This window comes from Diplodia corticola, assembly GCF_001883845.1.
Source record: "Diplodia corticola strain CBS 112549 chromosome Unknown scaffold38, whole genome shotgun sequence".
Lineage (NCBI taxonomy): Eukaryota > Fungi > Ascomycota > Dothideomycetes > Botryosphaeriales > Botryosphaeriaceae > Diplodia > Diplodia corticola.
This window is the reverse complement of record NW_017971517.1, coordinates 92635-104670: the sequence shown is the minus strand read 5'-3', so window position 1 is coordinate 104670 and position 12036 is coordinate 92635. Positions and strand designations below refer to the sequence as shown.

Below are 12036 nucleotides of genomic sequence, written 5' to 3'. Positions count from 1 at the left end.
TCACCTGCGCCGCAGGAGCAAGGCGGACGACTGACGCCAGATGACAAACGGCAGATGGCAACGGCGATGGCCTTCGCGCGTCCTGGCAAGTGACGGTACGCGCCACGACTCGCGCCGGCAGGCTCACACAGCGGAGGCCGACACTGCGTGGATGTGGCACCGGGGCGGGCTCAGGCAGCGCGGTGCTGAGCGGGCGGGCGCGGGCGGGCCGCCTCGTGGCATTCGCAGCGACGCTGTCGGGACGGCATGGGCGGGCTGGAGGAGGAGAGGTCGGGCGTGGTCGAGTGGAGGTTGCGGCTGGACCTGAGGTTGTTTGGCGGGCGACAGGCTCCGTCGCGCCTGCCATGCACCTGCCATGCACCCGCCCTGCACCTGCCCTGCACCTGCCCTGCACCCTGCCGCTCCTCCGCCATGCCATCACTTCCACGCCCCTCGCCCGTCCGCATCCACGTCAACCTGCTGCGGCGGCGTGCGTCGACCTCTCCGCCCACCCCGGCTGCGGTTGTCGAGTCGGCTTCCAGCAGCGGGCTGCTGGTTGCACGACGGCTGGTGGCCTGGTGTTGCCCACCCCAGACCGGGCTGCCGGCCGGCCACAACGCGCACAACCGCCTCAACGTGGCATCACGGCCTATATTGGTGTGAGTATTGCCTGCCGCGGTCGACCGACTGGTGCCACCATCCAGCTGCTCGCATCTGAGACTGCCTCCACGCGACTGCGAGACAATGGCGGCGACGGCTCGTCTTCAGCATGCCCGGCTCACGTTTGTTGGCGCTTGTTGGCGCGCGCCGTTTGCTCCACGCTCCGCGGCGCTGGATGCACGCCGTCTTCGCCTTGTGCGCCAGATAGCAAGCCACCGAAACTCTATTGCAGGGATATACAACCGAAGCTTTCCTCCTTTCGATCTATCACACCGCAAAAGCCCTGGCCAAGAGATCTGTCACTCCCCCAGCCCTGCCTGCATTCCAAATGGGCCCTTCGATGCGAACACTCACAGTGATGTCGTCGCCGCGGGGCGTGCCCCCCGGCCCCCCCGGCAAGAGCACAGTGCGTGTCGGTTTCATTGTCAAACGACCCCATCATTTACACCAGCAGATGCTAGAAGGATCGCCACGGTCATTTCCAATCCCGGGCTATACGCCCAGTACAACTCGTAGGTGCAGCTTCTGTACAGCTTATGCCGCTCCACAGCAGTCTCAAGCATATGTGGTCTAGGCTTGGTCTGACCTTGGCAGGATATGGTGGCGAGTGTGGCATCGTGTCCGCCACTTGGGAAACACGTCCGGAAGCGGCACTGCTAGACCTCCGGCGGCAACGCTCCTGACCGAAGTCCACGCTGCTGCAACCCGCCACTCGCACGTCTGCCCTGCAAACTCGGCATCTAGATATGGTCAGGGTAAGTGACCGCCACACTCGCACCGCAAATGCTTGCCCGACAGTGATGCTGAGTCACAGACTAAGAGGTCGACCCGAGCCAAGCGGCCGAGGCTGCCACCGCCCAAGTTGACACCGCCCAAGTTGGCACCGCCCAAGCGACCCAGACGATGCAGACCTCATCCAGATGGAGGCACCGACAAGGCAATTGATCGTGGCCACATGCTGAAGCCGGATCCTGACTCGAGCCTTTCGAATGACCGCCACACCTCCCACGCTAGCCCGGAAAATGCAACGACGGGCGATGGGCACCTTGCCGGCGACACGAGCACTGTGCGCTCGTACGTGAATTCTTCCCCCGGAGAGTCGGAGTCTGAAGACGGTCGCAAAGGCGTCGCTGTAAGCACCCCACTGCAAACCCCCACAGAAGCAAGTGGCAACCGTTGAGGACGACCCTGACGAATCCATGCCTCCCCAAGCATCGTGAGCTACTCACTGGGGCCAGAGTGCCCCGAAAGCGGTGCGTTCGGCTCAACAGAACACAATTGGATGTCCTCTATCCACCGAGGGACCGAGCTCCCATCGATGTTCTATACCGCTGGATGGCGGAATTGTCTCCCCGAGAACGTCATCGGAGGGCACCTTACTGCTTCAGAGAGTCCGATGGCCGGCCGCGGGCTCAATTTCAAAGGGAGTTCGAAGAGTACGTGGACCGTCAACTTCGAGCAGGGAGGTTGGCCAGCCCTCCCGACTCATGGAGCCGACGGCCGCCAACCCCTATCCAGGGGCCGGACGGGTCAAGGTAAGCCTTTACTCGAGCTCAGTCGTGCATGGGGCCTGGACTAACGACAAAATCGCAGGTCACGTTCCCCAAGAAACACAGTAGTCGTCCTACAGAGATGGAAAGGCAAGGCCCGGGAGCCCAGCGATGACGGCGGTCGCATCCGAGTACTGGAGGAAAGGATCAAGTTCATGGAGGCTGCAACGCAGAAAGCTCTCGAAGAGGTTGCCAGGAGGCAAGACCGCAGTGTTGACAAGCGAATCCGATGGGCTGTTGAGCCTCTTCGGGAGGAGCAGAGGCGTCTCAGTGATGCAGTCACTCCGCTTCGGGATCAAATCCACGGGCTGGCTACAACCATGTCGGTGCAGATGGAAGGGTTGAAGAAGGCAGTCTTGTCTGGCCGACGTCTGGACAGCGCACGCAGCTTCACACAAGACTGCAGCGTCGAGCAGGAGTAGAGCCGGACCCCCCTCTTGATGCTGGTTGACAGGCACATCTTCGAATAAAATTATCTTTGGCTGCCGCGCCCGCCGTTGCTCCTTCCTAGAGGGTCCAGCTTCGTTCCTGCGTACGCGTCGGAGAGGAATTGAAGTTTTGCCTGGCCTCGTCCCAAACGCCGTTCCTGGACACGGGGCTGGGCGGACGCAGTCGGAGAGAGCCAGTCGCTGATCAATCATGCGACTTGTTCCGCCTTGACTCGACGTTCGCGCGAGCCCCCGCTGTTCGCACAGAAAAAGAAAGCATCGAGAGACCGGGGTACGCGGGGGGGTGCGCGCGACGCGTCCTAGAGACGCGGTGGTTCTTGCGGCACATAAAAGGCCCTCTGGTCTACTCCTCCCATTCTTCTCCGTTCATTGACACTCCGCCATCGAGACAGTCTCAACATGACCAGGCCGAACGCCAGAGGAGCGGCGAGCACGGGGAGCACCCATGCCGCCGACTCCTCGAACTGGACGTTCAGCGACACCGTCCACAGCTCGCGAGCCGGCAGCCACTCGGCGCGCCGCACCTTCACCGTGTCAATGGACCCGGCAAAGAAGGATCCAATCGTAAGTATAGATAGGCCAACAAACCAGCTCGGTGGGGCCCCCGTTGACGCGAGTTTGCAACACACACAGACTTCAACACCCGCCGAGCCCGACCCGGCAGGGGCGAAGCGACGGAAGAAGCGCAAGGCCAAGGCCCGCAAGCCGATCGGGATACCCCAGGTGCGCGCCTCGACCCCCTTCCTCTTCGAGGCGTGGGAGAACCGCACGACCGCCAAGGGGCTGGGCGAACAGTACCCGTACGCGTTCCGACGAGACGGGGAGCCGAAGAAGGCGTATCGCGAGAAGTTGAACAAGATCAAAGCGGCGCGGCTGGCGCTGGAGACGCCCAGGGCCGAGCTGGAGCGCATCGCCCAAGGTTCGAGTTCGATCGCCCGAACGGCCTCTGGTGGCGGCCCCAGCCCCCAACGACAACAACACGAGTGAGTCCTCCCCTTCCACATGAGAGAGCCGGCATAAAGCCATTGGTGCTGATCAGGGTCGCGACAAGGCCCGTCCGCATGTCGGTCGAGCACGACCGCAGCAACAACCCCGGCCCTGACGGTGCGGGCGCCATCGTGCAATCGCTTCAAGCGGATGTTCGGGCTCTAAAGCGTCGGATGGACCAGCAAGGGCAGGCCTTGGACCGGAGGATAGACGCCAAGCTCGAGCCGATGGCGGCGAGGCTCAAAGAGACGCTCGCCGAGGCGACGATGAAAATCGACAACGCACTGTCTGGAGGGCCTCGACAAGCGCACCCCAGAAGCGGTGGCAACAGACGCGTCCCACCCCCAGACGCGCCAAAGGGGCCGCGCTGCAATGCACCCCCGGGCCGTAACAACAGCTGGCGCCCGGGGCACCCATCGGGACAGTGATCGTTGCGGATCTCTTGGAGGCGGGTGCAGAGATACCCAAAGACTTCTTTTATGTCAAGTAGCAACTGATGGAACATACTTTACATGCATGGCTCTATCTCCCGTGTCGCGTAAAAGTGGGTGCCCGCGAAATAGCGGTGGCGGGGAAAGGATGCAGTGAATCAAGGTGGAACATGCGGCCTGGGGGGAAAGCATCATTAGCCACGCCCTTTGCGTACTGTACATATGCGTGCGCGAAGGCTGATACCGAGCTGCAGGGCTTCTGGTAGAGGTCAGGCCACAGGACCTCTCCGTCGCAGGGTCGCTGATCAGCATCTGTAACCGCACCTTCACCCCCACAGGAGCGTAAGCTTCTTCTGACGGACTCTTTCCTGGCCCGTAGCCGACCCCCCCGAGAGCCACAGCGCCCGCAGACTCCAAATCAGGCAGCTTCTAGAATGCAAATCCCAGGCCAAACGTGGACAAATACGCCAGGCAGGAGACACGCGGATGGGAGTCAACCTAGTACGGCACTACTGTACCGGATCTGGAGGAACGTGCCGGCGAAGGCCACGGCGGGCAGGGCGAGTTCGTCGGGTAGCGGCAGAGGGGGGAACGGGTGTGGCGGTTCGCCACGCGTTGTGATCATGGCGGGCAATATGCGTGCTGATCCGCCAAGTGCACACGCGGGAGATGCGCCGAAAGGGAGCGGAGACGAAACTTGCCAGGACGAGCGCGGGTTTGGGGGGAGGGGGAGAGGGGCGTGAAGAGCAGCGGATCCGTGTGGACCAGAAGCAAGCGGGGATCATTCGGGACTTGGAAAAGAAAGTGAAGGAGCAGGGTCGGATACTCGCTGCCCTGGATGGGAAGATTGGAGAAAAGGTTCATGAGTATCTAGTGCCACTTTACGAAGGGATGTAGGGACTCCGCGAGGCGTGGGAGCAACGTTCAGCGGCCCCGAGAGCTCTTTGACGGGTCATAGATGGTATGTGTCTGATAGGATTGATGTGCTCTCGTGTTCTTCGCGGAGAAGTCGTGCACCGACACAACAGAGAAGCAAATGAGGACGTGCAAGCGGTGTACAGTAGGTCACTGTATGGAGGAACCCCTGGCCATGGTGCATGGACGTGGCAGGGGTGTCATGCAGCCCGGCCGTTGATTGGCATGGAGCATGCCATTGGCCGAAGGGGTGCAGCCGGTACCTGATAGACGCATCCGCGGCTGCGGCATCGTGCGTCATGCACAGGGTTTCCGGGGGCTGATCGTCTCGAGATGCGCATAACCGAGATCGGAGCTGTCACATAGAGTCCGCCCGCTGCGCACCGAGCCGGATGCACGGCAATAAGGCGGGACAGGGTTGAGTTGAGCACCGAGTGACCGAGCCATTCCTTCCTCCCCGCACTTCATTGCTGTCATGGAATCGAGCCAGAAACACCGCGCTCCTCGGAGTCCTGTCGTGCAGATTCCCGTGCCTCGACGTGGGAAGACCCAAAAAGCCAGCAGTGCCGGAGCCCATGGCGATTTCAAAGGCGCAGCCGTTTTCGCGGAACAGGGAAGCGCGACCGCTGGGCCTTCGAGCGGCGCGGACGCCTCGGAGAGAACGGTAGAGGACGGTTTCGACCCGACAATGCGGAGTCGCAAGGCAGTGGTATGTGTTGCGGGCGCGCTTGAAGGTCAAAAACTGACAGCCGGAAGAAAAGGAGGTATATGGAGGATTCATCGGGCGATGAAGAACCACGGAAGCATCGAGCGCGGGAAGCCGGCCCCAAGATGACCAAGGACAAGCGCGACGTGCGATGGCCACCACGAGTGCGCCTGTCCATCGAAGAGCTTCGCATCCTACAGGACATCGCGGGCAAGATTGTGCCTGTGCAATGCCGCCACGACATCGCCCCATACGCCTTCAACAGCCGTAACGACGCGTACCGGGAGTTTGTCATCGACGGGATCCTGAGCCAGACTGAAGAATCGGCGACACGAACCAGGCGACTGTCCAGGAGTAGGCACTTGGCAGAAAGGGTCGAGGAGGCTGCCCAAGCCTGCCGGCGGGGCGCATTTTCCCAAGACGCAGTGGCGCATGCCACGAGGATGGCGCGGCGAGCTTTCGAGCACCCAAGGTCCGACCGGGAGGAGGTGGACGCAACCGCCGGCCCAGGCCGAAACGATGACGAAGTCCAGATTGTGGACCCGGAGTTGTGGAAAGTGCAAGTCCGTCTGGCGAGGGTTGAGACGGCCGTCAGGCACGTCAAGCCGAGCGCGGCGCGCAGGGAAGCAAGAAGCAGAAGCCAAGGCTAGTGCAGACAGCGTCGTCCATCAAACTCCAGAGACTCGACCGAGAGGGGTCGGCCGCGCCTCAGCGGGACACGAAGGGGCTGGGCAAGAGAGGCTGCTGGGTACAGCCGCTGGTCCAATGCTGAATGTAGGCAGAACCCGAGCCTCGGGGTGTCCTGCCCTCGTGCGTAGGTTGTGAACGAGAAGTGAGGTCCATCCCTACGAGATGCTTGGCTGTAATTGTTTTTCGAGCCCTTTGTACCTGAGACATGGGTGCATGGGAGGCGTTCAACGGTTTCCGGGGTGCCTGGCCGTCCGGGGCCGTACGCACAGCCAAGACCCAACATGTCGCTTTCTCTCCATAGCCCACAAATCAACTGGTTGCGGCGCCAGACAAAGTCCGTGGCCCGTGGCCCTTGGTCCGTGGCCTGGTACGCGCACGGCAGATGCACGGCGCTGGCATCCCACTGCAGCTGCGTGTCGGGGCAGAGGTCCCGCTGCAAGGAACTGGCCGCATTCGTAGCCACCCAGCCCCCTTCCCCTCATCCGAGTCATCGCGTGTGCACGTGGTATGCTCGTCCTGCGATTGAAACGGGAACTCCACACGGGCACGCCACCGCCCGATGAGCCACAACGACAATGCAGTCAAGCCCAGCGAGCCCCGATCTGGTAGAGCAATTCCTACCGTCCACGGGCTCGTTTGCCTCTTCTCAGTCAAGCCATGACCGGCAATCCTCCTTCACTTGGCAACCTGACAGTCGAAGCTCGCCGGTGGAGTTGCTATCGGGTCCTGGAGGCGAGGACGACAAGTGCAGCTCCGATCCGGACCATCCCGTGCCATCCGTAGAGCGCAGTGTATCCCCGGTAACAAGCTTTGGGACCTCTACCCGGAAGCTTCATTGGCGCGGCGCCTGGCTGACTCGCTCGTCCCGGACAGACCATCATCATCGACCTAGGCTCTGGCTCAGAAGACGACGACGGTACCGATGGGTCTGATCATCAGGAACCTCACTCCCGGCGTCGTTCTACGCCGCACCGCGGCCGCATACCGAGGAGGTCCACGACGGCAGCAGTCTCCACCGCTAGGAATCGGAGCAAACGATGGCCACTAGAAACCCGGCTAAACCGCCAAGAGCTACGACTCCTATACCATTGCGCGTCGTGCTGCAGCCACTTCTATGCAAATGTGCGCCACGACGTGGCGCCCTATGCCTTCAACAGCAAGGGAAATCCATTCAGCGAGGCAATGCGCGTCAAGAAGTGGTCCGAGGAGGTTCAGGCACAAGTGCAGCGAGTCGTCGGCGACAATCGAGCTTCGTGGCGCCAAACAATTGAGTGGGCACGTCGGAAAATGGAGGAAGGAGAAGGCGACTCGCTCCAACAGGGCCGTCGCCGCATGCGCGAGGTGACACAGAAGATCCGTGAGTTGTTCAGGGCTTCCTTGGACTATCAGCAGCCGCCGAAAAAGGACGAGGTTTCTCGAGAGCAGGACGGGCAGCGCCGACGCAGCAACGGTGAAGGGGTTGAGCATCGAGAGTTGCTCCCAGTCCGGAAGACAAGGTCCCTCATCGGTTGATTCTTGTTGTCTGCACAGGTCTCATTAACACCATTTCCAGGGCCGAGGCGAGTATCGAAAGGCAGTCCCAAGGCAAGAGTGTCGCAGTCGAGACGGGTCAATCGGGCGCGCCGCGATCACACCCAAGCGACGATAGACGAAGCCACCGGCGAACAGGGTCCGACATTGTTCATACTCGACCGGCAAAGCAGTAGCTGACTTGTCCTCAGAGAATCGGTCGGCAGGAGACTCCGACCAACGAGTGCCTCGTTACTTCGAGACAGCAATCCTGCTGCCGGAGCGCTTACGCAAAGCCAATCATGGGACCAATGCGAAGAAAAGCTCAACATCATCCTGGATGAAGTGCGAAAGCTGACGCAAGGGGGTGGTCCGGCCCAAACGGACCGCTACTCGACGCAGAATCGGAACGACTGTCGAGAGCTGGATCCCCCGCTTGCGGAGCCCTTCCGTCAACGTCACGTTAGGTGTCTTATTTCGAGGAGAACCCTTTTCGGCAACGATCTCGGGGAATGGGCTCGAAACGTCAAGGCCATCGTGGACTGCAAGAACGAGGATGGCCATCACCACCCGGACTTCGTCCTCGCCTGTCGGAAAGAATGGTATGGTTCGGGAGGGGATTACGTGAGTTTGCGGCAATCCGACTGCATGCAAGTGAAGCCTGACAGATTTCAGATAAGAAGCCTTCGCGACGCCAGAAATCAGCTAAGAATGAACAGGAGAGCGGGCTTATATTTTTAGCGATTAGGAGGGAGCAGTGCGAGGGGAATGTTCATAGTTCCAGTATTTCCTTGCATTTGCCGGCTCGGAGAGTATGCTAAAGCTCCTCCCTACTATCAATTCAGATTCGAGTCGATACACGACGGATTCATTCATCGCCGGACTTATCGTTGGTAGTGTGCCAGAAGCCGCCATGATTGCGCCACTGCTTCAACGAGACGGCCAAGTGCAGATGTCTCTTGGTTGGGGTCTCTTGCGCGTCCTAACCGGCGGAAGCGCCACGCTCTGTTTGCGTCAGCTCTTCTAAACCCGCTTCCCCAGCTGCGGCCGTAAAGGCCCGTATTCAGCTAGTTGTGGCTTGAATTCATGGCTATTCTGTGATGTGTTTATCGTCCCACCTCGCCCATTCAAGGTGATTGCTGCTCACACAGTGGCTGCAGACGTCAGGAGGGCATCGGGGATCTCAACGGCCACAACTGTCTTCGCCCTCTTGGCCTCGCCCTCGTCCATTTTGGCCTCTCTGGCAAGAGCGCGCTTCTCAGCCTTGGTAGTCCTAATGGGGATTTTGAGCCTGTCATCGGTTGCCTGAGCCATGTGCATGAGGTCGTCGTAACCGAGGGCTTCGATCAACTCCACATAGCAGTGGCACTGGTTCATTTTCTTGTACGCATTGTCTTTTCCAGGGATCAGCTGGCTGAGGAGGTATTTGGTGTTTCCCCAGCGGTTGTCGACGTGAAGAGTGAAGATGACGTATTGCTTGACGACCTCCTGCCATGGCTTCTTCCCGCCGTCAGCCTTGCGGCAGAAAACGCTCGAGTTTTTCTCGGCGGCCGTTGCAATCATTGCACCGTCTACGCCGAACTCTTCCATGAGCTGGAGACCGTGGTCGTAATCCTCGACATCGCCGTTGATCAAACAAGCGACGCCGGCATCATGGCAGATCTGGCGGATCATCTTTACCTGGTCGCGAATGGCCCTCTCGCGCGGGCGCATGGGTGTGGTGCGGCAGTGCACCGTCAAGCCAATGATGCCGGTCTTGACGAGCCTGCCCACCAGAGCCTCGGTGTCCTCGGGCTTGTCTAATATCCGAATCTTCACGCTGATGCCAATCTCAAACTTCTGGCCAACCTCGCTGACCAAGGCTTCGAGGATGGCGCACAGCCTGTCCGGATCCTTCAGCAGGGCGGCACCCATTCCGCCGTGCGTGCTGAACGGCTTCGGGCAGCCTGAATTGACATCAATACCGGCGACGTCGGCGGCGACCAAGGAAGCAGCCTGGACGGCCGACTCGGGGGTTGGAGTGCCAAGCTGGAAGATCAGCTTGCCCTTCTCGCGCTCCGGGTCTATCCTGAATATCACGCTTTCCCTCTGGTTGGGGTCTGGGACGTGGTTCTTCTGGCCATTGTTGGAAAAGCGGCGGTATTCGATCGTCTTCGTGGCGGGGTTCTCGACGCGCCTCGTGCCGATGAGGGCCTTGTCAATGGTCTCGGGGCCCCAGACCAGGTCGGCGCCGTAGTGGAGGGCGAGCAGGCGCGAGGGCAGCTCGCCAGAGCGCACCATGGGGGCGAGGACGATCTTGTTGCGGTAGTCGACGCCATTTTTGGGAATGGGCACACGCGGCGGAGCGGACGACATGATGCGCGCGATCCAGCGCAGCATGAATAGCGAAGAGGCGGCAGGAGGGGTGCGATGGAGTGGGGAGGAAGAGCAGACGGCGGCGCTCGAAATTTAGGATCGCGGCCGATGAGTCAGCATCCGGAGAAGACACTCCCGAGGCGACTACGCGACCACGCGACCACGCGACCTTCACCACAACCCCAACCCAAATGAACCCCACACCGTCCGGCTCAGCCCGCTTCACTGGACCCGTGTCGCGCAATGGCCAAACCGAGGATCGACGCAAGGATGGAATGTGCATGCCGGGAAACCCTGGTCCCGCACTCTGTTGAAAGACGCTGCCGGGAAACCATGCCGCCACCGCGATTACGCCGTTTGCTCAGTCGGTGCGGATTGTGTAGATGGCATGGATTGTTCGTCTGAATTGGAGAACGTTACCCGACGCCTTAGGACGCAAGGAGGCGCTCCACGTTCGACTGAATGAACGCCTTGTCCTCCTTCGTCCCGCCACCTCCTCCGGCCAGGTGTCCCCAGACGCTTTCGATAACCTTCAGTTCCGCGCTCTGCAAATGCTTGCACTCCTCCTCGCTGTCTTCAGGCGGGAAGTACAGGTCAGTGCGGCACGGCATCAACAGCACCTTCGCTTTGATGCTCGCCAGCGTCGTGGGCAAATCGCCCTCCTTCCCCTTGGCGTTGAACTGCGAGATGTCACCGCGTTGCCACGTCTGCATGAGCGCGAGCAGGTCATGCGCATCCCACGCCTTGATTCGTTCCTCCCACGCAACTCGCAGATATTCGTCCACTGAAGCAAACCCCAACGTCTCCCATCCCCGCTGCCGGAACCAGGCCGAGGACAGTGCCCAGGTCGCGTAGCACCGCGCGAACGCACGCAGCCCGCGCAGCGGCGGCTCCACGTAATCACCGTTGTCGAAATCGATGCTCTCCTCCAGTGCGGCTCGAGGCCCTTCGAGGAAGCACCAGTTGTGCGATGATGTGCGGGCGGAGCTGCAGAGCACGGCGATGCGCTCAACGAAGTCCGGGTAGAGGGCGGCCATGTGGTAGGCTTGCTGGCCGCCCATGCTAAACCCGATGTAGAGCGCGAGCTTGGTCACGCCGAGGGAATGGCACAGCGCGTGCTGCAACCGTACGTTGTCCTCGTACGTCACGGCAGGGAAGTGTTTGCCGCGCAAAGCAGACGGCGCGTTGGAGGGCGAGGACGACTCGCTGCCGCCGAGGAGCCCGCACACGATCACAAAATGGTCCCGGAGCAGTGGCGGGCCGCCGTTGTTGGCTTCCGCCGACCACAACCAGCTCAATGTCGTGTCCAGCTTGCCGGAATAGCAGGTTGGCATCAGAACGGCCGGCCGCCCGGGCTCGCCGTAGGTGCGGTAGGCGAGGGTGAGAGAGGAGGTGGTGGACGGATTGGCAGCATTGGCATTTGGATGGGGGTCATTGACGAAGTACTTCGTCTGAACTGCCATGGCGGCTGTCTTCGGGTGATGTTGGAATGGTAGAAGTTGGATGCGGCGGGGATTGATGTGCGGAGATGCTGGGGTGGAGTCTGTGCGACCCTTGTTTCTCCCTCCCACTTCTGCCAAGCTTCTCCGACTTCGCTCGCGCTCTGGAAACTACTGCCGTACAATAATCTCGTTGAATCGGAGGACTTGGCGGCAGAGATTAGCCCTACGTACTAGTACAACAATAGGCGGTGAATATTCTACCGATATCAAATCCCGCACCTTGGCGTCCAAAAGGGGGGATCAGCGTAAACCACCCATGCATTCTCGCCACAACGTAGTTTATGCATAGGCAATCCAGTCTAA

General features: G+C 60.7%; 6 protein-coding genes across 6 annotated transcripts; 4 read left to right on the top strand and 2 right to left on the bottom strand.

The window, feature by feature from the left end:
* Positions 1–1385: 1385 nt before the first annotated feature.
* Positions 1386–2611, top strand: BKCO1_3800036 (uncharacterized protein; the record flags this gene model as incomplete). Its single annotated transcript, XM_020275245.1, has 4 exons — positions 1386–1394; positions 1454–1771; positions 1852–2174; positions 2233–2611. The coding sequence occupies 4 exons, from the start codon at positions 1386–1388 to the stop codon at positions 2609–2611; spliced, it is 1029 nt and encodes a 342-aa protein (XP_020128614.1).
* Positions 2612–3037: 426 nt separating this feature from the next.
* BKCO1_3800035 (uncharacterized protein) lies at positions 3038–4053 on the top strand (the record flags this gene model as incomplete). The annotated part of the gene is made up of 3 exons (XM_020275244.1): positions 3038–3202; positions 3272–3621; positions 3678–4053. The coding sequence occupies 3 exons, from the start codon at positions 3038–3040 to the stop codon at positions 4051–4053; spliced, it is 891 nt and encodes a 296-aa protein (XP_020128717.1).
* Positions 4054–5446: 1393 nt separating this feature from the next.
* BKCO1_3800034 (uncharacterized protein) lies at positions 5447–6327 on the top strand (the record flags this gene model as incomplete). The annotated part of the gene is made up of 2 exons (XM_020275243.1): positions 5447–5680; positions 5728–6327. The coding sequence occupies 2 exons, from the start codon at positions 5447–5449 to the stop codon at positions 6325–6327; spliced, it is 834 nt and encodes a 277-aa protein (XP_020128718.1).
* A 1222-nt stretch (positions 6328–7549) lies between these two features.
* On the top strand, positions 7550–8903 carry BKCO1_3800033 (uncharacterized protein; the record flags this gene model as incomplete). Its single annotated transcript, XM_020275242.1, has 4 exons — positions 7550–7863; positions 7920–8036; positions 8089–8500; positions 8655–8903. The coding sequence occupies 4 exons, from the start codon at positions 7550–7552 to the stop codon at positions 8901–8903; spliced, it is 1092 nt and encodes a 363-aa protein (XP_020128656.1).
* Positions 8904–9019: 116 nt separating this feature from the next.
* Positions 9020–10231, bottom strand: BKCO1_3800032 (trna dihydrouridine synthase; the record flags this gene model as incomplete). Its single annotated transcript, XM_020275241.1, has 1 exon — positions 9020–10231. One exon carries the CDS (start codon positions 10229–10231, stop codon positions 9020–9022), a length of 1212 nt encoding a protein of 403 aa, XP_020128657.1.
* A 428-nt stretch (positions 10232–10659) lies between these two features.
* Positions 10660–11694, bottom strand: BKCO1_3800031 (homoserine acetyltransferase; the record flags this gene model as incomplete). The annotated part of the gene is made up of 1 exon (XM_020275240.1): positions 10660–11694. The coding sequence occupies one exon, from the start codon at positions 11692–11694 to the stop codon at positions 10660–10662; it is 1035 nt and encodes a 344-aa protein (XP_020128716.1).
* Between the last annotated feature and the right edge of the window lie 342 nt (positions 11695–12036).